Source organism: Rattus norvegicus, chromosome 18, assembly GCF_021556685.1.
Source record: "Rattus norvegicus strain SHRSP/BbbUtx chromosome 18, alternate assembly SHRSP_T2T, whole genome shotgun sequence".
Taxonomy (NCBI): Eukaryota; Metazoa; Chordata; class Mammalia; order Rodentia; family Muridae; genus Rattus; species Rattus norvegicus.
This window is the reverse complement of record NC_141551.1, coordinates 12,277,025-12,298,064: the sequence shown is the minus strand read 5'-3', so window position 1 is coordinate 12,298,064 and position 21,040 is coordinate 12,277,025. Positions and strand designations below refer to the sequence as shown.

The 21,040-nt window shown below is 46.1% G+C and overlaps 1 protein-coding gene and 1 long non-coding RNA gene across 10 annotated transcripts in view; one reads left to right on the top strand and one right to left on the bottom strand.

The window, feature by feature from the left end:
• The window catches only part of Trappc8 (trafficking protein particle complex subunit 8), a 76,394-nt gene extending 75,005 nt beyond the window's left edge, over positions 1–1,389 (top strand). For all 9 annotated transcript variants that reach the window (XR_015642225.1, XR_015642224.1, XR_015642223.1 and 6 more), the window contains 1 exon segment: positions 323–1,389. Coding sequence is in view for 6 of the 9 variants with exons in the window: in NM_001437437.1 (NP_001424366.1) it covers positions 323–557 (235 nt within the window). In the remaining 3 variants the exon portion in view is untranslated.
• LOC147999678 (uncharacterized) overlaps positions 998–21,040 on the bottom strand; it is a 37,750-nt gene continuing 17,707 nt past the window's right edge. Inside the window, exon 2 of the long non-coding RNA XR_015642802.1 lies at positions 998–1,680. This is a non-coding gene — a long non-coding RNA (uncharacterized LOC147999678). The remainder of the gene's footprint in view (positions 1,681–21,040) is intronic.

Here is a 21,040-nt window from a genome sequence, read left to right as displayed (position 1 = left end):
GTGGTTTTATAAAGTTTAATATCATGGACATTCTTTTACACACAGCTTTTATATGTGTACCACCAAGAGGTTAAGAGCTCAGTTTCAAATCATGCTCCATTGTTTACTAAATACCATTATATAGGCATTAAATGAAATACTCTACCTTAGTATTATTCTTAGAGAACAGCAATAACCATTAACACATGGTTGATTATTTCAGTGATAATGTTATTGTTATTAATTTCATAAGAATTCCTAGGCATAAAAGGATTTGATGAAAGAAAGATGTAACACTTCAAAGGAAAAAGTTTACATTTTTACCATTTCCTTCCTCCTTTAGTCCAGAGGCATTGGAAACTCACGGATCATTCACATGGCTTGGACAGACACAGTATAAACTCCAGCTGAAAAGCCAAGAGACGCACAGTTTGCAGCTGAAGGCATGCTTTGTTCATACAGGCGTTTATAACCTTGGAACTCCAAGGGTATTCGCCAAGTTATCGGACCAGGTGACAGTATTTGAAACAAGTCAGCAGAACTCCATGCCTGCTTTGATTATCATCAATAACGCGTGACAGCCGAGAGTCACAGACTCAGTCTGACTTTGTGGAGTTGGTTTTACAACAGCGTTTGAAATACCCAACTTGTTCAGGAAGTTCTCTGATCACTGCAAAACACAGGGGCTTGGCACTTAGCTGACACAGTATGCTGGGCTGAGAATGCTTAGACTCCCCCTTTTTTTTTCCCCTTTTAAACCTGGTAATAATTTACATGCTTATAATACAGAATTCAATGTATCCATACACCTTAAGCCGTGTCTTAAAAAAACGTCCAAGTCTGTTGCAACTTAACGGATGGTTGTGACTCTTAGGAGTGGTTTTGAGGAATGAAAGGCCTTGCTGGTAATACTCCTGTTAAGCCATTTACCACTTACCTTTACTGTGAAATTCTAGAGAGTGTTAAATACAGATTGTCCTGCCTTGCCCCAGACAGTCCTGTGAGATGGGTTTTGAACTTCGGTTGTGGACACTCATACTTCAGTGTGGTGTCCTCTGGCTTATACATAACTGTAAAAAAGCTTTTCTGATGCTTTGAACATAGTTTTGGAAGGAGTTTGACTTTATTCCCTTGCTCATCTCTTACTGTCACACTATTTCACAATAAGATTTTTGTCATTAAATCATATTCTTTATTATAACTAACAATTAAGTTGATCTGTTTTAAATATAAATCTACTCCAGTTAAAAATAAGCTTTTCAAAAATGTATTATATTTATAACAAATTTACTGTAAATAGAATAAAGACATACTATTCACTGTATAAATTTATTAGATGCCTTTTTTAAAACCTGCTTTGTGAGGACTTCATATATTCTTTATTTAAAATAAAGTCAGACGTGTACAGTAGGCCCCGGCCTAGTTTTCTGTGGAGGCTTCATTGCCGTTGTTCAGAAATGAGGCATGGCCTTTGTTCTTGAAGAGCGATGGAGTTTTTATTTGCACATGTCCTGTCTGGTGCTGCACTCAGTCTGCACGGTCTGGCTTTGCGCTGGTGAGAAGGGATCAGCACTTGCACACCTGCCATCCCAGGCGCTGGTGCTGGTTACTCAGACTTCCTGTGGGAAGAAGGTACAGCTGAGCTGAACAGGAAGCAGCTCCTCGAGCAGTAGCCAGCCATTCTCTTCCGGTGGGAAAAATCTAGAACAAAGCACAGAGCCAGGACGCTGGCATCGTGGAGACTGCTCTCAGGATCTAGTCCCTTCCAAGAAGCAACGCAGAGACAGGCATAGGCTTTGTGTGCGTGGAGGAGACGATGTGTAAGTCAGGAGAAACGTGTGACTTGAAGCAGGGGAAGGGGGAGGTTGAGCTAGTGGGAAGAGGTAAGAGAACGCTGACATGGTGGAGTCCGGGAAGAAGAGAAACACAGGCAGTGAGGAGAGAGCCTCACAGATGTCCAGATGATTGTCACATCATGTCACTTCTGTCTGCATGTGTCCAGGAAAAACCGCTCAAGGTGGAGGAAGGCAAGCCCTGAAGGCCAGAGCACTTGCGTTCCCTCCCTGCAGGGCCTGCCCGCAGACGGGGGGCCTGCCCGCAGACGGGGGGGGGGGGGCCTGCCCCCAGACGGGGGACCTGCCCCCAGACGGGGGGCCTGCCCGAAGACCGGGCGCCTGCCCGCAGACGGGGGGTCTGCCCGCAGACGGGGGGGCTGCCCGCAGACGGGGGGGGGGCTGCCCGCAGACGGGGGGCTGCCCGCAGACGGGGGGCTGCCCGCAGACGGGGGGGGGCTGCCCACAGACGGGGGGCCTGCCCACAGACCGGGGGGCCTGCCCGCAGACCGGGCCTGCCTGCTGGGATCTCATGCACTTAGACAAGTCAGCCCAGGGCCAGAAGAGCAGCCGTAGTTTTACTCTGAAGTTCAGATTGGTCCTGAACTTTACTACTACAGAACTTACTTTAATTTTTACTACATTACTGTGCTTCACCTTAATTTTTAATTTAAAGAAATTACTCTAAGTTTTGAGTGGCCTTTAATTTTTGATCCCGTCTCTTCCTTCCAAGTGCTAGCTAATATTACAGCCATTTATCTGCAGTGTTGGGGCTGGTACCAGAGCAGTGATTCTGTCATTCCTGCCATAAATAAGAGGCTAAAAGAAAAGCGGATTTATCAGGCAGGGGTTTAAAATTCTCGGTGCTCTCCCACTCTTTCACAGGGAAAGAGTTAGGCTAAATATAGCACGTGATGAGGAACCATGCGAAGCCAAAACTGAGCTACACCCCCAACCCCTAAGCCGCAGATTTAAACTTAGCAAAAAGATACCCTTGCAGAAAGGGAGTGAATAATATCTTCAGACCAACCCGGAACGTTCAATTCAGGTGGCTGTTAGCTAATGGCAGCTGCCCAAATCTTCCCATTCATTCTCCAGATATGTGTATGATCCCACAGTGAGAGCAGTGGGGCCAAACCTAATTCTTAATTTCAGTATAGCTAGGAAGAGGATGCTCCCAGCTCCAAAGTTTACACTCGTGGGAATTCAGCGCACAACTCCAGCGAGCTTGTACTTGGAGCCTTGTAGAGACTGGAAGTGGAGACAACGGGCGTGCAGACAGATTGGAAAGGAGAGAGGCAAAGGCTGAGCTGGAGTCACTGGAGAAGTGATGCTGGTGCGTTTGGGGGACTCCAGGGAGAGAAGACTGTAGGACCAGGAGTCCCTCTCCAAGGTTTCACCATAGCAAGGGGTTTGTGAAGCCATGGCCACAGGAGGGCGCTAGAGGCACAGCTTTCAATCGGCCTGCCAGGAAGGTGTCTTTCAAGCTGAAATTGGTGTTGTAAGAAGTGACACTTGGCTGAGGGGAGAGGTGAATAGCTCTTGCTCTTTAAAGATTCTTACTAAATCCTGTGTGTGTGTGTCTGTGTGTGTGTATGTGTGTGTGTCTGTGTGTATGTATGTGTGCGTGTGTGTGTGTGTGTGTACCGTGTGTGTGTGTGTGTGTGTGTGTGTGTGTGTGTGTGTGTGTGTGTACTGTGTAGAAGTTAGTATAACATGTGAATGTTGCTCTATTCCCATCATATGGGTCCTGGGGTCACACTTAGGTTGTTGGACATGGCAGCAAACACCCTTAATTGCCGAGCCTCCTCTCCAGCCCTATCCCTCATTTCTTTTTCACAGTGTATAGTCTTTAACCAGCTTCCTTTCTCCTCCATCCAAGGATGCTAATCCTACCTATCTGGCTGTCCTTACGACAGTTTCTGGCTTCTGAGGCTGCCTGTGATCATGGGGCAGGCAACAGGCTTATCTTCTGCAGCTTTACCCATGATACTTTGCACCAGCCTTTAGCAAACCCAGTTCACTTTAAGATCCCACAGACAGCCAATCTTTGGCAGTGAATCAGAACTAAATGAAAGCTTGTTAAGAAAAACTAGCTGTGAGACTGTTCCAAAGGAAATGAAACAACTGGAATAATACCATTTCCAAGTTTAAATTAGCCATTTCTGTAGAGCTATTTGTCCCAACGGGCTTTCACCAGTTGAACACGAAGTATCAACAATTTGACCTATGTATTACAAAGTGTTTGTAGCATACAAGGCTGCAAGCGACCTGCAGGCCTCCCTGCACATCAGTATGCCAGCTTTGTGACACCAGACAGGAGGCATCTCTGTTCCTGCAGGCTCTTGGAAATTGAAGGATGGGTGATTCTGCCAACAGGAGTACTAGGGACCCAAGGAGAATCGTCTCCCCTACTCTTGGACATTTAGAAAACTGTCTTGAGGACTATCAAGAATAGCAAAAGCGGTTTGAGAACATACTTCCGGAAAATGACTCCTACATCTCACAAGTGATGGAGCCTGAGCAGTGGTGGCGCTCGCCTTTGATCCCAGCACTTGGGAGGCAAGGCAGGCAGGTCTCTGAGTTTGAGGCCAGCCTGGGCTACAGAGTGAGTTCCAGGACAGCCAGAGGTGCACAGAGTGCTGTGAAAAAAAGGTTGAGGAGGAAGAAGGAAGAAAGCGAAGACAAATGTGAAGATGTGAAGAAATTGTCAGGATTGCTGACAAGTGCTGAGGTAGGTGGGCAGACTTGGACCACTCTGGTGTAACATCACGAGCAGGTTGGAGCAGGTCTGGTGGGATTTGTTGGTGCTCCACACCTGACAATCATCAGAAGGTCTCTGCAGATAGAGAAGATTGCTCTGCAGTCTATGTTCTCAGTGAGTGACAAAGCAATTCCAGATGTCCTACCCATTGTAACTTCAGGTCTAGGGCCATCAGAAGCCCTCTCCAGGCACTGCAGTACATATGAATTCATACAGGCACACACAAAAACATACTTTTAAATCTTTAAAAAGTAGTTATTTCTATGGATCAGAGAATAAATTTATAGATATAAACGATGTCTCGGGTTGGAGAGATAGCTCAGTGGTTAAGAGCACTGACTGCTCTTCCAGAGGTCCTGAGTTCAATTCCCAGCAACCACATGGTGGCTCACAGCCATCTGTAATGATATCTGAGATCTGATGCCCTCCTCTGGTGTGTCTGAAGGCAGCTACAGTGTACTTATGTATAATAAGTAAATCGTTTTTTAAAAAAAGATGTCTCATATACACATGTACATGGCACTTTCTAAGTCATTTTTTAAAGGTTTAAAATACTACGAAATGGACTGTCTAGATGGCTGAGGAGTTAAGACTACCGGCTGCTTTTCCGGGGATCTGCATTTAATTTGCCAGCACGCACTCAGTGGCTTACAGCTGTCTATAACAGGACACTCTCTTCTGATCTCTGGGTATGAGGAATGCACGCGGTGCACGGATAGACTTGCAGGAGAAGCCGCATGCACATAAACGCAAGTGAACTAGAAGCTGTGGGAGTGTTGCTCCGTGCTAGGGTGTGTGCAGAGCAGGTGCAAGACTTCGGGTCTTATCCTCAATACCCCGGCCACACCCAACAACTACGAAAGAGCCGTGACCCTCCTGTCATAGATAAGAGGCTAAAGGCAATGCTAGTTCATCTGGCAAGAGTTTGCAGTAATGCCGCCCAGTCTCTCACAGGGAAGGAGGAGCCACGCTGTGTATAGAACGTTTTGATAAAGCACGCGAAGCCAAGTGGTGTATAAAAAGAAGGAAATAACAATCTGTGAACCAGGTGTCCGCTTCCCAAATAGAAAGCTGCTATGTATATCTGGGTGCTGGGAACTAAACCAGGTTGTCTTCAAGAGCAGCAAGTGTTCTAAATCACGGAACCAGCTCTCTGGCTGCAGCAATAACTCTAAATTAAAATTTTGGCTAATGTACAAAGGAAATGGGTTTCATTGGAAATAGTTGTTTTGAAAATTAAAACTGCAATCTAAATTAACTCGTTTGGAACTGGTTAGGAGGTTTATGCAAATGAAGTTCTGCAGTTTTATTTAAATTAAATTCAAATTTTCACTTGTTAAACTCGAAATGCACAGAATCAGTTGCTGGGGTCATTTTATTAGGCCCCAGCTGGTGGAGAAGGCTGACCATGGCCAGAAGATTTGCTGCTCCTTTCTGCTTTCAGAATGTGGTATTTACCTCCCAACATTCCCTGCTCATAGTAGACAATTCCAAAGCCTTGCCCAGAAATGAGATTCTTTAATCGAAAAACAAAGAGGAAATGAGTTTATTGTATAGATGTGTAAGGCGTGGTTCTAAGTCCAAAGGGCATCTGCTCAGATATCCAGGTTCTTGTATCTTAGAACAAAGAGTTGGACCAGAGCCATGTGGGTAGTTTTAGAAATAGAGATAGTTCAGGCAAGCCAAGAACAGAAGCAGGCTGGAGAGCCGAGACATGGAGGAGCTGTGGTGACCTCCAGCATGCAGTAAGGGGAGCCCATGTCGGTCATTTGCACAGCACCCAAGTTTTCCTGTTGGGAATCTCAGGCTTTTTCTGCACACAATCTGTTTCATTACATGTAGTTCAAAGTGTAGGGGTAGGTCTTCCTCTGCCATTGATTTCTGACTTGATGCCCTGTTCTCCTGCCACATTATGGAATCCTCTAATGAGGATTTGTTTTATTCCCCCGTCCCTTTTAAATACAGGGTCTCACTGTAAGCCTTGACTAACTTGGATCTCATAGCAATCCCTTGGCCTCCTAAGTATTGGCATTACCGGCATGTATCACCATGGCTAGCAGAAGTTTCTTTTTGTTTGTCTGCTTGCTGTTTTTCTTTCTAGACAGGGTTTCTCTGTGTAGCCCAGGCTGTCCTAGAACTCACTCTGTAGACCAGGCCGACCTCATACTCGAGATCTGCTTGCCTCTGCCTCCTGAGTGTCTCTTCTCTACTTCATATTCTTATATTCTATTGTATGAGTCTGAACCTGTGTCTCTCTGTCCCTGTGTCTGTCTGTTGGGTGACTGTGTGGGTCCATTGTGTCTCTCTGTCCCTGTGTGTGTCCGTTGGGTGACTGTGTGGGTCCATCGTGTCTCTCTGTCCCTGTGTGTGTCCGTTGGGTGACTGTGTGGGTCCATTGTGTCTCTCTGTCCCTGTGTCTGTCTGTTGGGTGACTGTGTGGGTTCATTGTGTCTCTCTGTCCCTGTGTGTGTCCGTTGGGTGACTGTGTGGGTCCATCATGTGTCTGCTGTTTCTCTGTGTGTGTCTCTGAGTGATTGTATATGTCTGTCTGTGTCTGTCCCTAACAGAGGATTTGCTCTGTTTATTAAACAGCAGAGAAGCACCAGATGGGGACGGAGTGGGATACTTCACAGCAATCTTGAACAGAGTTTTACAAGGGATTAAGTCACTGGCTCCAACTGTTCCCAACTGACCCAGATAACAGACATCCCTGTTAGCCAATCGCTGTAAATGGTTGCTTTCAAACTTTCATGGTGGATTTTAGGAAGTTACTTCCAACTTTTGTATTTTCTGCTTCCAGCAAATGACACATGGACATTGCCTGGGTCAGGGACATGGAAGAGTGTATAACTTAATATTACAGCTATGCATTAGCTTAGGTTATAAAGTTGACCTCGTAGGAAAACCAAGGCGTGCGAGGTTGGTAGTTCGATGTTCTTCTCTGAGAGGCAGGTTAAACAGTTTGAGCACACATACAGTAGGCTAACCATCTTAAATAACCACAGGGTATATCATTAACTCTGCCTGTGAGGTCCGGCAAAACTTCCAGTCTCTTAGAATGTAAAAGATATTTTTAGAGTATTGCATTGCTAGGTCTCTTGATTAAAAATACACTGTAGGAACCATGCCTTCTTAAGGAATTTGAGCCATTAGGTCTGGGCTGGTTCCTCTAGGATTTGTTTATAAGAAACATCTAGGTGACTCTGCAGTCCTGCTTTAGATGGCTGTGTTGGGGCCAGGCAGGCATGCATTTCAGGTCTAATCAGTTATGTTTGGACTGCAGAGTCAGCCACCCAAGGAATGAGGTAGAATTATTTGGCAGCTGCTCTAAGAGGGCGGTGCAGTCCTTGGGCCCCACATGGCTTTGTCTTCCCAGACACCGTGTCAGAAACAGATGGTGCATTTGATGGGCAGGGGGCGGGGGGAGGAGCTACATGTTGGAGTTGACTTGCAGAGCATGAACGTTTGCCTTATTTGTTGCGTTTTGACACTCGGGCAAATGAGCCACTAAGCTCGTCTGTGGTTTGCTGTGGAGAAGCTGCTTGTCTGCCACTGCTGGGTCCAGAGCTAGCTACACTGTATGCTCACAAGGGTCAGCCCTATGTAAGGCACACCCACAGACAAAGGAAGACTGAACAAAACCAGCCAGGCCTTTTAAAAAAATCTTACACATAGAACTGGGCAAGCATGTTGTAATCCCAGCATTTGGGAGGTTGAGAAGCTAGAGGATGAAGATCAAGGTCAGCCTTGGTTACTTAGCCAGTTTGAGGCCAACCTGTGCTACATGAAACATCTCCAAAACATATCGAATATGAGGTATTCGCCATATATTCACTGAGATCCTTGGGAGGTAGAGAAGATAACTCACTTCCACGGTGGTTTTTGGGGTGGGGTGGGGCTTGGTGATTCCCACAGGCTGTTGAAGGGTTTGGAGGAGGAATGAAAGACCCATCCCTGCACTGTGAAAGGTCAGTTTGCGAGGTACCTAGCATAGGCCACGGGCGGCTGCTCCTGTGTGCCAGGCGGGAAGCAAGGTTCTCTGCGTGGTGTCTAGTGCCTAATGGACTCTTAGAAGAAACGGGATTTGGGTTTGTTTGTTTGTTTGTTTGTTTTAGAGACAAGTTCTCACTATGTATCCCTGCCTGTCCTGGGCCTTACTCTGTAGACCAGGCTGGCCTCAAATTCAGATCTACCTGCCTCTGCCTCCCTTGTTCTGGGAGTAAAGGCGTGTGCCAGCACCGCCCTGCGGTGTTTTTTTTTTTTTTCCAGAGGTGGGGACCGAACCCAGGGCCTTGCGCTTGCTAGGCAAGCGCTCTACCACTGAGCTAAATCCCCAAACCCCCCCCCCCGCAGTGGTTTTTATTTGTCCGTTTAATCACATTTGTGTATTTATTATGTGTGCTTGCGTACGCACACACGTGCACACATACCCCAGGCAATTGTGGAGTTAAGAGGGCAGTTCACAGGAGTCCTCTTCCACCACCATGTGATCATGTCTGATCATCCGGCTTGGCAGCACCTTACCCACTGAACCATCTTGTTAGAGTTTGTTTTAATTTTGAGAAGAGAGTCTCACACGAAGCCCTTGCTGCCTGGAACGGGAGAGCTCCTGCCTTAGCCTCATAGATGCTGAGATTGTAAGTGGGAACTACTGACCTGAATTTTTTTTTTTTTTAATTTGTAGGGTTATTTCTTTTTTAAGGAAACTGAATCTCAGTACATTTCCTAGGTCGCCCTCAGAGCTCTGGGTTCCAGGAAGCCTCCTGCCGGAGTCTACTATGTGGTAATGCTATAGTCATGCACCTTTGTGTCCGATGGAATTTAGCATTGTATGAAGAATACATTCATTCATTCTTCTGTTTGAAAGGGAGAAAACCTAGTTACTCAATCCCCAAACCTCTTTTTTCCCCTAGTAAAACTACATCTGTTTAAAAAGTTTTCAAGCAGGCACTCTCAGTATACACCTTTAGTCCCAGCACTCAGAATGCACAGACAGAAGGATCTCTATGAGTTCAAGGCCAGCCTGGTTTAGAGGGAATTCCAGGACAGCCAGGGCTGTTACAGTGAGAAACCCTGTCTAGAAAAAAACAAAAAAAAAAACAAAAAAACAAGATTTCATAAAATAAAAATCATTCTTTTGGTAACCAAACATCTTTCATGATAGCATTTCTACATGACTCTACCTAGAAGGCTCTAGAAAGTAGTCTATGCATGTCTGTAACTCTATAAGGTCTGGGCAGTCAGTATGTTCCTCACTACATCCCAAGACTACAAACCAGAGGAATGGACCTGAACACAAGCTGAATGTCCCTGAAAAGGGACGTCCTTGTCTCGGCTGCTCAGCCAATGTTCTGGCCTGGTTTAATGAAATGCAGCCAGGATAAAATCAGTGACTTGTGCCAAAGCAAAACACCATGGCCCTCTCTCCTTCCAGTGCAGGCCTGGCATCTGTCCATGTGAACCTACAGACAGTTAATGACCCCGCATCTGCACAATGGCTTTCCCTACTAGCTTTCATTGTCCCTGATAAACGTTTCAGAACGCTTGCACTGCCCCCATTGGGGTTTCTACTTTCTGAACAAATCTGAACCCCCAATCCCATTTACGCTTGAGAATTTACCACTCACCGACAAGTTTGGAACATGGACTCTAAATGTTTGTTTGTTTATTTATTTTATGTATGTGAGTGCACTGTAGCTGTCTTCAGACACACCAGAAGAGAGCATCGGATCTCATTACAGATGGTTGTGAGCCACCATGTGGTTGCTGGGAATTGAACTCAGGATCTCTGGAAGAGCAGCAGCCAGTGCTCTTAACCACTGAGCCATCTCTCCTGCCCCCGGAACATGGACTCTAAAGAAGAAACCCAGTCGGATTCCAGGTGACGTATTTGGTACACTACTAGGCAGGTTATAAAGCAGAAAGGGCAAATCACTACCCCAGCTTGGGACTCACTTTAGACACTTGTACCTCCAGGGAGAATTATCTAGTTAGAAGAGGGAGAAATGGCCACCAGATGAATTATAAACCAGGAACTGTGCTAGCCGACCTACATGTTTTCATTTATGGAATAGAGGACAGGGTAAACAGTTTTCAAGTTCTCAAAGAAGGCTAATGCATCAAGTCTTGTTCCTAGAAAGTTTTTGTTTGTGTCCATCTCACTTATGAAAGAAAATGCTTGCAGAAACTTAAAATCCTCTAGGAGTTCATTTTAGACAATAAAATGCAAAACATGATAATGTTAATTTAAGGGAAACTTCTCAGAACAACAGTGATTTTTCTCCCACTTGTGACTCACCGATTACCACAGATGAACTCCTGCTAGCAGTCTGAGGGCAGCTCCTGGGCAGCAGGGACAGAGCTTGGGCTGACTGGGGGGATGCGGGGATGAGGGGATGAGGTGATGCCGGGATGGACCACTCGAAAACTTAAAATCATCAGCAATGTAGCAAGTTGTGGAGAACGGCACCATTGTCGCAAAAGTTAAGCATGACTTTTTTTTTTTAATTTCATTTTGCCAGCAAACCCATAAAGAAGAGGGAGATTTGGCTTGACAATCAATTTCTCAATCTGCTTCAAGGTACAGATGAGAGAGAGAGAGAGAGAGAGAGAGAGAGAGAGAGAGAGAGAGAGAGAGAGAGAGAGAGAGAGAGAGAGAGAGGAGTGTAATGGTGTCAGCATTTAATACCAGCACTTAGAACCAGAAGCAGGTGTCTCTCTGAGAGTTTGAGGACAGCTCAGCATGCATTTTGAGTTCTAGACCACCCAGGACAACATAGTCTTTCTTGAAAGAAAGAATGAAGAAAGAGAGAAGGAAAGAGATTTTCTGGATATTTCAGAATCACCTCATTTTGCTTCTTTTTTTTTTTGTAAAGAATTCTTTTCACTTTTTAAAATATTATCTTTAATCCTTTTTTTTTACAGTCCCATCATTATCCCCCTCCCATTCTGCCCTCCCACAGTTCCTCATCCCATTCCTCCTCCCCTGACTCCAAGAAGATGTTCTCACACTCCCACATCCCGCATACCCCACCAGGCCTCCCCACTCCCTGGGGCCTCAAGTCCCTCGAGGGTTAGGTGCATCTTCTCTCATTGAGGCCAGACCAGGCAGTCCTCTGCTGTATATGTGTCGGGGGCCTCATATCAGATGGTGTCTGCTTCCTGGTTGGTGGCTCAGTATCTGAGAGACCTCTGGGGTCCAGGTCAGTTGAGACTGCTGGTCTTCCTCTGGGGCTGCCCTTCTCCTCAGCTTCTTCCAGCTTTTTCCTAATTCACCCACAGGGGTTCCCGACTTCTGTCCCCTGTTTGGGTGTAAGTATCTGTTTCTGTCTCAGCTTGTTGGGCCCCTTAGAGGGCAGCTATGCTAGGCTCCTGTCTGTAAGAACACCACAGCATCGGTAATAGTGTCAGGCCTTGGAGCCTCCCCATGAGATGGGTCCCAATTTGGACCTGTCACAGGACCTCCTTTCCCTCAGTTTCTTCTTCATTCTTGTCCCTGTGGTTCTTTTAAACAGAGACAATTCTTAGTCAGAGTTTTTGACTTTGGCATGGCAACCCCATCCCTCCACTTGATGCCCTGTCTTTCTACTGGACAAGTTTCCTCTCCCCACTGTTGGGCGTTTCGTCTCAGGTCCCTCCCTTTGAGTCCTGATACTCTTTTACCTCCTGGGGCTCTGGTACATTCTGCAGGGTCCCCCCCCCCCCGCCACCTCCCACCTCCTGAGGTTATGTATTTCCATTCATTCTGCTGGCCCATGGGGCTTCACTCCTGCCCCCTGCCCAATACCTGATCCTGTTCCCTTTTTCCCTTGCTCCTCCTGCTCCCCTCTCCCACCCAATTCTCTCTCTCCCTCTGCTCTCTGGTTTCTTCTCCCTTTCTAGTGGAATTGAAGTTTCCTCACTTCAGTCCTATGGCTCGTTAATCTGTGGATTGTCTCCTGGGTATTCTGTGCTTTATTTATTTATTTATTTTTGGCTAATATCCACTTATTAGTGAGTACATATCATGATGCCCTTTTGGGTCTGAGTCACCTTACTCGGGATGATATTTTCTAGTTCCATCCATTTGCCTGCAAAACTCATGATGTCCTCATTCTTAATAGCCAATAGTATTCCATGGTGTAAATGAACCACATTTCCTGTATCCATTCTTCTGCTGTGGGACATCTAGGTTGTTCCAGCTTCTGGCTACCACACATAAGACCGCTATGAACATGGCGAAGCATGTGCCCTTGTGGCGTGATGGGGTATGTTTTAAAAAGATTGATTTATTTTTAATTATGTGTGTGTGTTGCATGCATGTATGCACCTATGAAGGCCAGAAGAGGGCCTTAGATCCTCTGGAACTGGAGTTACAGGGTCATGAACTACCATGTGCATGCATGGACCCAAGCCCCAGTCCTCTGAGGGAGCAGCAGTGCTCTTACAGCAAGCCATCTCTCAGGCCTTTCTTCGTTTTCTTTTTCAAAGACGGGTAGACCAAGCTGTCCTCAAACCCACTCTGTAGATATCTCTTTGGAGAGAAATAAGTCCCAGGTGCTCCAATGTGGGCTCAGACTCACTAGACAGCTGAGCTGAAAGCTGGCTTTGAACTCCTCACCTCTACTCTCCAGCTTCCAAATGTTGAGATTCTGAACTTGAGCCACCACAGCCAGCCTGTCTGTGGGACCTCTCAACACCGTGTGATCTCATCTGGCCACTTCCTCAACACCGGGGCCTTGACCAAGCTTCATACCTTTTTAGAAGAAGAGTGAAATCATAAACACAGTTATCTCCCTATTGGTTGGTTGGTCGATCGATTGATTGATTGAGACCTGGCCTCACTTTGTAGCCCTGACAAGACTGGAAAACATTGTTTTCTTGATCCACTTAACTCTAACATAAGATCAACTTCTATTCCTCCAAGCCCAGAAGGAGAAATGCTCTTTTTTCTTATCTCAGGTAAATTTCTCTATGTGGCTTGATAGAAATCTTGCTCTGTGTTCTGAACCTGTTTGTTTTTTGTTTTTTTTTCCCAGATACTTCCTGCCTTCAAATTCTTCTCATTAACCCTTTCTAGATGTGGAAATACCCAAAACTTACTTTATCCCTATCAATCCCAGTGCCTTCACAGGAACAGATACATCACGTAGCCCGGACATGGAGCAGCCCAGAGAATTGCTGTAGAGGTGGAGATGTGGTTAGGATTCACAGAGGGCATTGCCTGTGTTTGTAGCCCTACCCCACACACAGCTCTGGTTTTAACCAGGGGACTTTTAACAATGTCTGGAAACTTTTTGGGTGGTCTCAACTGAGAGCGTTTAGAATGTGTGTGTGTGTGTGTGTGTGTGTGTGTGTGTGTGTGTGTGTGTGTGTGTGTATTTAAAAAGAAAGAAAAATATTAAAAAAAAATAATTATCCAGTTCTGCTCTGTGAGCGTGTGAGAGAAGGGGTGTTTGGAATGGAAGAGAAAAAACGTCACACTATGGAAATGCAAAGACTCTCAGAAGAAATGCTTCTGAAATAGAGTCTGGGGAATCTGGTGCTTTAGAGAAGACAGGGTGAGAAGAGAGGAAGGGAAGGCGCTGGAGTGGGGAGAGGAGAGAGAGAGGAGGGAGGCAGCAGCAACACAGCAGGCAGGTTGTTCAACTGCCCTGCTCAACAAGAGTAGCGAGAGCCATTCACTGCACTCACTTCAGACAGACACATCCAGGGATGGCTGAGCTCAGGAACTAAGCATCCCCATCGTTTGCTTTCAAAGTGCCAAGCTGAAGAGGAGTTAAAGGTTAAAACTAACCAAGTCATGAGGCATAAGACTCCAGGGGAATGACAGCTGTCCCCCACCCCGATGGGAGTTTATTTGAAGACCTTTTTCATTTGTTTACACTTTTTAAAAAATAGTATTTAATGTATACGAGCACACTGTAGTTGTCTTCAGACACACCAGAAGAGGGAATCCGATCCCATTACAGATGGTTGTGAGACACCATGTGGTGTCTGGGATTTGAACTCAGGAGCCCTAGAAGAGCAGTGCTCATAACCCCTGAGCTGTCTCTCCATCCCCTTGTTTATACTTTTAACAGTACAGATGAATCACAGTATCTTGTGAAAAGGTAACAATGTATTTAAAATAATTTAGGCACACAATTGGCATTCTACAAAGGTTTGTGTGCGTGTGTGTGTGTGTGTGTGTGTGTGTGTGTGTGTGTGTGTGTGTGTGTGAGCAGACATGGCTTTGTGGGTCCCTGCACCTGTGCACGGAGACCAGAAGAGGATGCTAGGTGTCTTCTGCCACTCGTTGGCCATCTCTTTGAGGCAGGATCTCTCACTGAACCTGGGCTCATGTTTCCAGGGACCTTCCTATCTCTGCCCCAGAGCTGAGAAAACAGATGTATACAAGGTGCCTGACTAGTTGGGTGAGTGAGTGCTGGGTTCTGAACTCTGGCCTTTATGGCTGTGTAAGAAGCTCTTTAGCACCGAATCATTGCCCCATCCTCATGATCAGCATTTAAAAAAGGAAAAAAAAATAGCTTTTATCCTTTCCAGTTAACTTGCATATCACCAGAGGCAAAAGGGCAAAGAACAAAGAACAGAGCCACCTGCCACCCAGTCGCCAGCAGCTTGGTTGAACATGACCATGCCCTGCCTGTGCACACGCAGCCTCCTGAGCTGGTACAGTGTGCAGCATGCCCTCTCAAACGCCGAGCATTCACTAATTCACTCACTAATTCACCGATGACCCAGAACACACTGCACCTGCTGGATCTGTTGGTCAAAGTTGTACTCCTGCCTTCCTTGGGGACAGAGTTTTCACAAAACTAACACCAGGTCTCCAGCTGGAATTACTGGCAGAGTTACAGTAGAAATTCTCCATTTCCTTAATGTCCAATTTAAAACGAAACACAAGGCAACAGACTGCACTCTGTGTGGCATTTTTTGGGGCCTGTTATCAGAGGTAGACTGCTAGGGTATTAGCGAGGAGCTGGGTTATCACTGCTTCACTGTAGAAGAAGCAGAAGGCGCCTGTGCCAGCGCCCTTCTCAAATCTAAACCCTTTTCCTGTCCCTGCATCTCCCCTCTGAGGTCAGTCCAATCAGCAGGCCCTAACTCAGCCTGGCTGGAAGGACACTCACATGCGACCACACTCACGTAGCCACATGTGAACACTCCTCACCCCTAACACAGAAGACAAAAAGAAAATTACAAATGTAGCAAGGGGGGGCACTAATCTGCAGTCTGTAGTAAATATAAACACTTGGTCCTTAAAGGAGCCCTTCCTTCCTCCTCTCTGTTCTCAAACCAAGTGCACAGGTACAGAATGTGCAATGCTCACTCGCAGTTTCACAAAAATCCAGTACAAATCCATTGCGGGGGTATCCACCGCATGGATCTTCACAGAGCGGTGTGAAGTGTGCTGATGTAAGTGCTTTGCCGTGGGCTGGCAGCCGCTGTCGCACCCGGAGGTGAGAAGCTGAAGGGCTTCTTCATAGATGTCCGTTACATACGGTACGTATGTGCATACATGCATGGAACATGCAGAGAAACCGCATGTGGGCAGGTCCGAGTGTAAAAGCGCTAGCATGTTTCTTTTGCAACTGTTTCTTTTCCACGCCTCCTATCCCCTGAAGGAGGGCAGACGAGTTGCACACAGAAGCGGTGTCTCAGTTCTGTTCCCCGAGGAAAAGACTTCCTGTGAATCTTACTTAGTAAAGAGTTATCTACAAAATGGTATTCACTGCCTCACAGTTCGCCTGCCTGGGTCCTTCTAAATATATCAATACACTTGACGTTAAAAAAAAAGACTCAAGGGCTGGAGAGATGGCTCAGCGGTTAAGAGCACCCGACTGCTCTTCCAGAGGTCCTGAGTTCAATTCCCAGCAACCACATGGTGGCTCACAACCATCTGTAAGGAGACCCAATGCCCTCTTCTGGTGTGTCTGAAGACAGCTACAGTGTACTTATATATAATAAATGAATAAATAAATCTAAAAAAAAAAAGACTCAGTTTGCCCACTGTGTACAAGTCAGCCTTCAGCCCACTGGATATTTATCACAGTAATACTGGGCTGCTGGAGAGATGGTTCAGTGGTTGAGAATGCTTCCAAAGGTTTCCAGAACCCATGCCACATGGCTCACGACTTTCTGTAACTTCAGGAACACCCCCGACCAACACACAACAGCACAGCATTCTGCCTGTCTGTCTGTCTCTCTCTCATGCATACTGTGATCTCTGTATCTCTGACCATGCATATCAATAAATATTTTTAAAAAACCCTTTCAAGACAGGGTCTTATTATAGAGGTGTAGCTGGCCTCGAAATTATGATGTAGACCAGGCTAGCCTCAAACTCACAGGGATTCACCTTCCTCTGTGTCCTGAGTGCTGAGATAAAAGTTGTGTGCCATCGTGCCTGGCCCATCATAACCTCTGGACACCCTATGGTCTTATGACCTAAATTGCAGGTAGGCTAGGGAATTTGTTCATGTCTTACCTCAGGAATAGGAGTGGGTATAAGCACAGGTCCCTGACCTTTTCTTCTGCTCTTTGTTTAAAAGCTAAGGTGTCATGTTTGGAAGTAACGTATTCTATGGGCTCTGGGAATCAGGAGGAACTTTGCCAAGACTATCGCAGAAGCGATGGTTCTCAACCTATGGGTCGAGACCCCTTTGGCAACCCTGTCTCCAAAAACATTACGATTCATAATAGTAACAAAGTTACAGTTATGAAGTAGCAATAAAAACAATTTTATGGTTGGGGTCAACACAATATGAGGCGCCGTATTAAAGGGGTGTCTCATTCGGGGGCATTGAGAACCACCAATGTCTGAGTCAGAAATTTAACCCCATCTTCAGCATGCTGAAGAGGACTGAGGCTGGGTTGTTAGAACATGAAAAACTCAAGCCAAGGTGTTTTGAAACCCTCAGCCCCACAGAACTAACCACTGTGGCTTCCTACTCCACAGCCATCTGCTTCATAACTGACGTAAGGATGTGCTTGGGTCTTCCAGACTTGCAGCTAGTAAATCTCACTCAGTTACCTCCTTCCCTCCCCTCTCCACCACTCTGCACCTCCGCCCTTTTGCACAGCACCCCACCTACTCCTTCCGAGGTCTGCCTTGGGAATTATTAAGGAGCACAGCACCTGCTGATGTCAATCATAGGCGAGCAGCTGCTCTCAAAAGACTGTTTCTTTCTCCTTCTATTTTGGCAGCTATGTAAAATTCTCAGGCAGGTTTGGGAGACGCTGTGTAAGGGCTGAGGCGGACATGACTCATCCTGGAGGCCCCAGATGCATGGAGGGAACGTGGTTCCCATCTCCCCTTTACAAAGCAAATCTACGTAAATGCAGCTGCTTCTGAAATTGACTTGCAGTCTAGTGTGGCCAAGAAAATGGTCAGCGTCCAAGCCTGGTTGGGGACCTTCTTGGCTTCTACTAATATGAACCATTTCTTCTCTGTACATTGTCATCTCCTCGTGTAGCTACATTACGTTCCTCTTTATTTCCATGGTACACAGCCTGCTAACACCTCACCTTGAGGATGGAACCCTATACGAGGCTCTGTGTGTGCTGTAATGTATGCCCAGGGCGTCAGATCACGTACTGCCCAGAGTTCTGGTGAAATTATGGGCATCTGTTACACACAGGTCATCTTAGTCTTGATATCTGCACACACAGCATGTATTCACTCTAAGGACGGAATCTCGACCTTAGTTTTATGGTGTAGTCATTTTCATAACTCTGCTGATCTGCTGTTGGCACGCAGGGAGTGGCTACCCACAGCCATACTTCCTGTGCTGAGAACTCTGCCCTGCTTCAAAGTCTAACCATGTTTGTGTGAGGAAGAGTCACTTCCCATCTGAGATGTGACTAGATCCTCCCCTCCCCCAGGACCTTAACCTGTCCCTATAAAGTCATCATACTATTTCCTAGGAGTGGGAGTGGCTGAAGTTTTCCTATCTCCCATCCACAATGTCAATCTCCCCAATGAGCAGTCTAAAAATTGTTAAAAGTATAAAAATAGGGACTGTTGAGATCGCTTGCTGAGCAAAGACACCTGCCACAGAAGCCTTGTGTCCAAGTTAGGTCAAGGACAGTCTTAAAGATGGGAGGAGAAAACGGATTCTACGAAGTTGGCCTCTGATCTCCACGTGTGTGTCACAACACACATCCCTGCATCATATCATATGCACAACTCACAACAAAAATAGTCAGAGACCACAGAATGTTATTCTGGCCAATGGTGGATGAAGAAATTGGACCCATGTTGGTGTGTACGATGCTGAGATGTTCACATGATATCGGATGTGTGTAAAGACTCATTTCGAAACGTGGTTGAATAGTAAGTACATCGATGACTTCAAAGGAATAGGACTCAGAAATCCGGTTTGTGCTTCGAATAAACCATTATATCACTGGCGCCTTTTGATTAGCTTTAGAATTAATCAGTTAAAAAGATATTTTTAATGAGACAGATACCAGGCCGAGGGCTTGCTGGATAATGCTGCCTAATCTATTTTTATATGAGCTCAGCTGCTTTGATTACACAAATCGCCCGCTTTCGGCAGGATGTGATATTGTTTTCTATAATTAAAATATCATACAAGGAATTGCAAGATGGCTCAGCAGGTAGGGGCACCTGCCGCCAAGCCTCACGATGGGAACTCAGTCTTTGGGACGCATATGACTGAGGGAGGAGCTGAACAGGAGACTTCAGCTCTGACCGTCACTCGCGCACCCTTCCCCCGACACAGAAAAGAATAAATGTAATAAAAAACTTAAGTGTCATCTAATATTGATTAAAAAAAAAAACACTATGTAATGTTAGTGCTGTAAATTTTCTGTTTTGAAATAACTTCAGAAAGGTTTCCCCGGTGCAAATAACATACTCGGCAGTTAGAACGAAGGGTCTGTACTTGATGGGATTGCCTACAGAGGGTCACAAGGACGAAGGAGCACAACTCTGGTCAAAACACACAGTTTGGTGTAAAAGAATAATCAGTATTTGGGCTTTGTGGGTATGAACCCTGGCCACCATGCTGGACGGCCTGAATTTGATCCCCAGGACCTGCTCTTCAGTCCTTTCCCTCAATGTTAGACTATGACTGGTAAGATAAATGAACCCTGGACTCCACAAGTTCACGCTGAACAGAGTGGTTTGTCAACGACAGGAAGCAAACCAGGAGGGGGGGAGAGTAGTTGAAGGGAGGGTTGGGGGCAGGAGAGGGAGGGGCCCTCCAGCAATGAGTGCAGTCAAATACGCCATCCACGTCAGAGAACTCCTGTCTGTGAAACTCACCTCTGTGCTTATGATGGACACAGAAAAGCTTGCCGGGCTGGGACTGGAGATCAGATGGTAGGGTGCCCGCCTAGACTGCTTGAAGCCCGGATTTCAACCCCCACCACCCCATGAAAGCAGGTACGGTAGTGAATGAAGCACCTGAGGGATAGAGAGGGGGAAAATCACAAGTGCAAGGTTTCCCTTGGCTACCGGTTTGAAGCCAGCTTGGGCTAAAAGAAATATTATCTTAAAATTTGTTTTAAAGTAAAAAAATCTAATAAAATTAATACTAAAACTGGAACATTGTAAAGTATGTTAGACACCATCACCAGACTCTATAGGACTATAAACCTTTGACCACGAGTTTTGGATTCAAAAATCCTAGGCCTTGAAAACTCAGAATCCGAATGAGCGTTTTGGTTTATACTTGCGATTCACAGTTTCCACTAGGAGTCCATGAAGATCTGGGGAGATCATTAAGCATTCCAGTCCCTGCTCCAGCACTAACTGTGGCTGGCAGCAGTTCCCATCCAAGTTGTCAGAAGAGGCTCATTGCCAACGCTCTCACGCGGGGCGCGGTGGTACACACTTTCATACCAGAACTCAGGAGGCACAGGACTCTCTGACCTGGCTGAGTTCTAGTCTAGCAAGAACAACACACTGAAGTCTCTGTCTCAAACAAAACAAAACAAACAAACAGCCACATATAACTGCCCCTAGAGGGCTGGAAAAATGGCTCTTCCCCCCCAAGAAAGCCTGCCGCTCTTGGAGTGGCTCTGAGTTCAGTTTTGAAGACTCATGATGTAGGGGTTCAACTATCTGAAACTCTATCTCCTTCTGAGCTCCTCCGCCCTCCTCACAACTCTGTGGCCTCTGCACTCAGGCAGATGTACCCACATGCGCACACGATTGAAATTAATGGAAATGAATCCCTGAAAAGCATCTCGTGAAATCTTGTGAGCTCCTTTGTAGGCCTGCAGATTCTAACTCGATGTGGAAAATCCATCCGTCAGAGCTCCTCTCTGCTCACTGTGGTATTGACAGCTTTCGTCTTTTGACACACACACCCGAAGCTCGTTTGCTGTATGCACGGGGCTTCATTTTGTGGTTGTTGTGAGTACTTTGTTTCTTAAAGGCTTACTAAAACTACAATGCTTTTAAAGGTTTGTTTACTCTGTGTGTGTGTGTGTGTGTGTGTGTGTTGTGTGT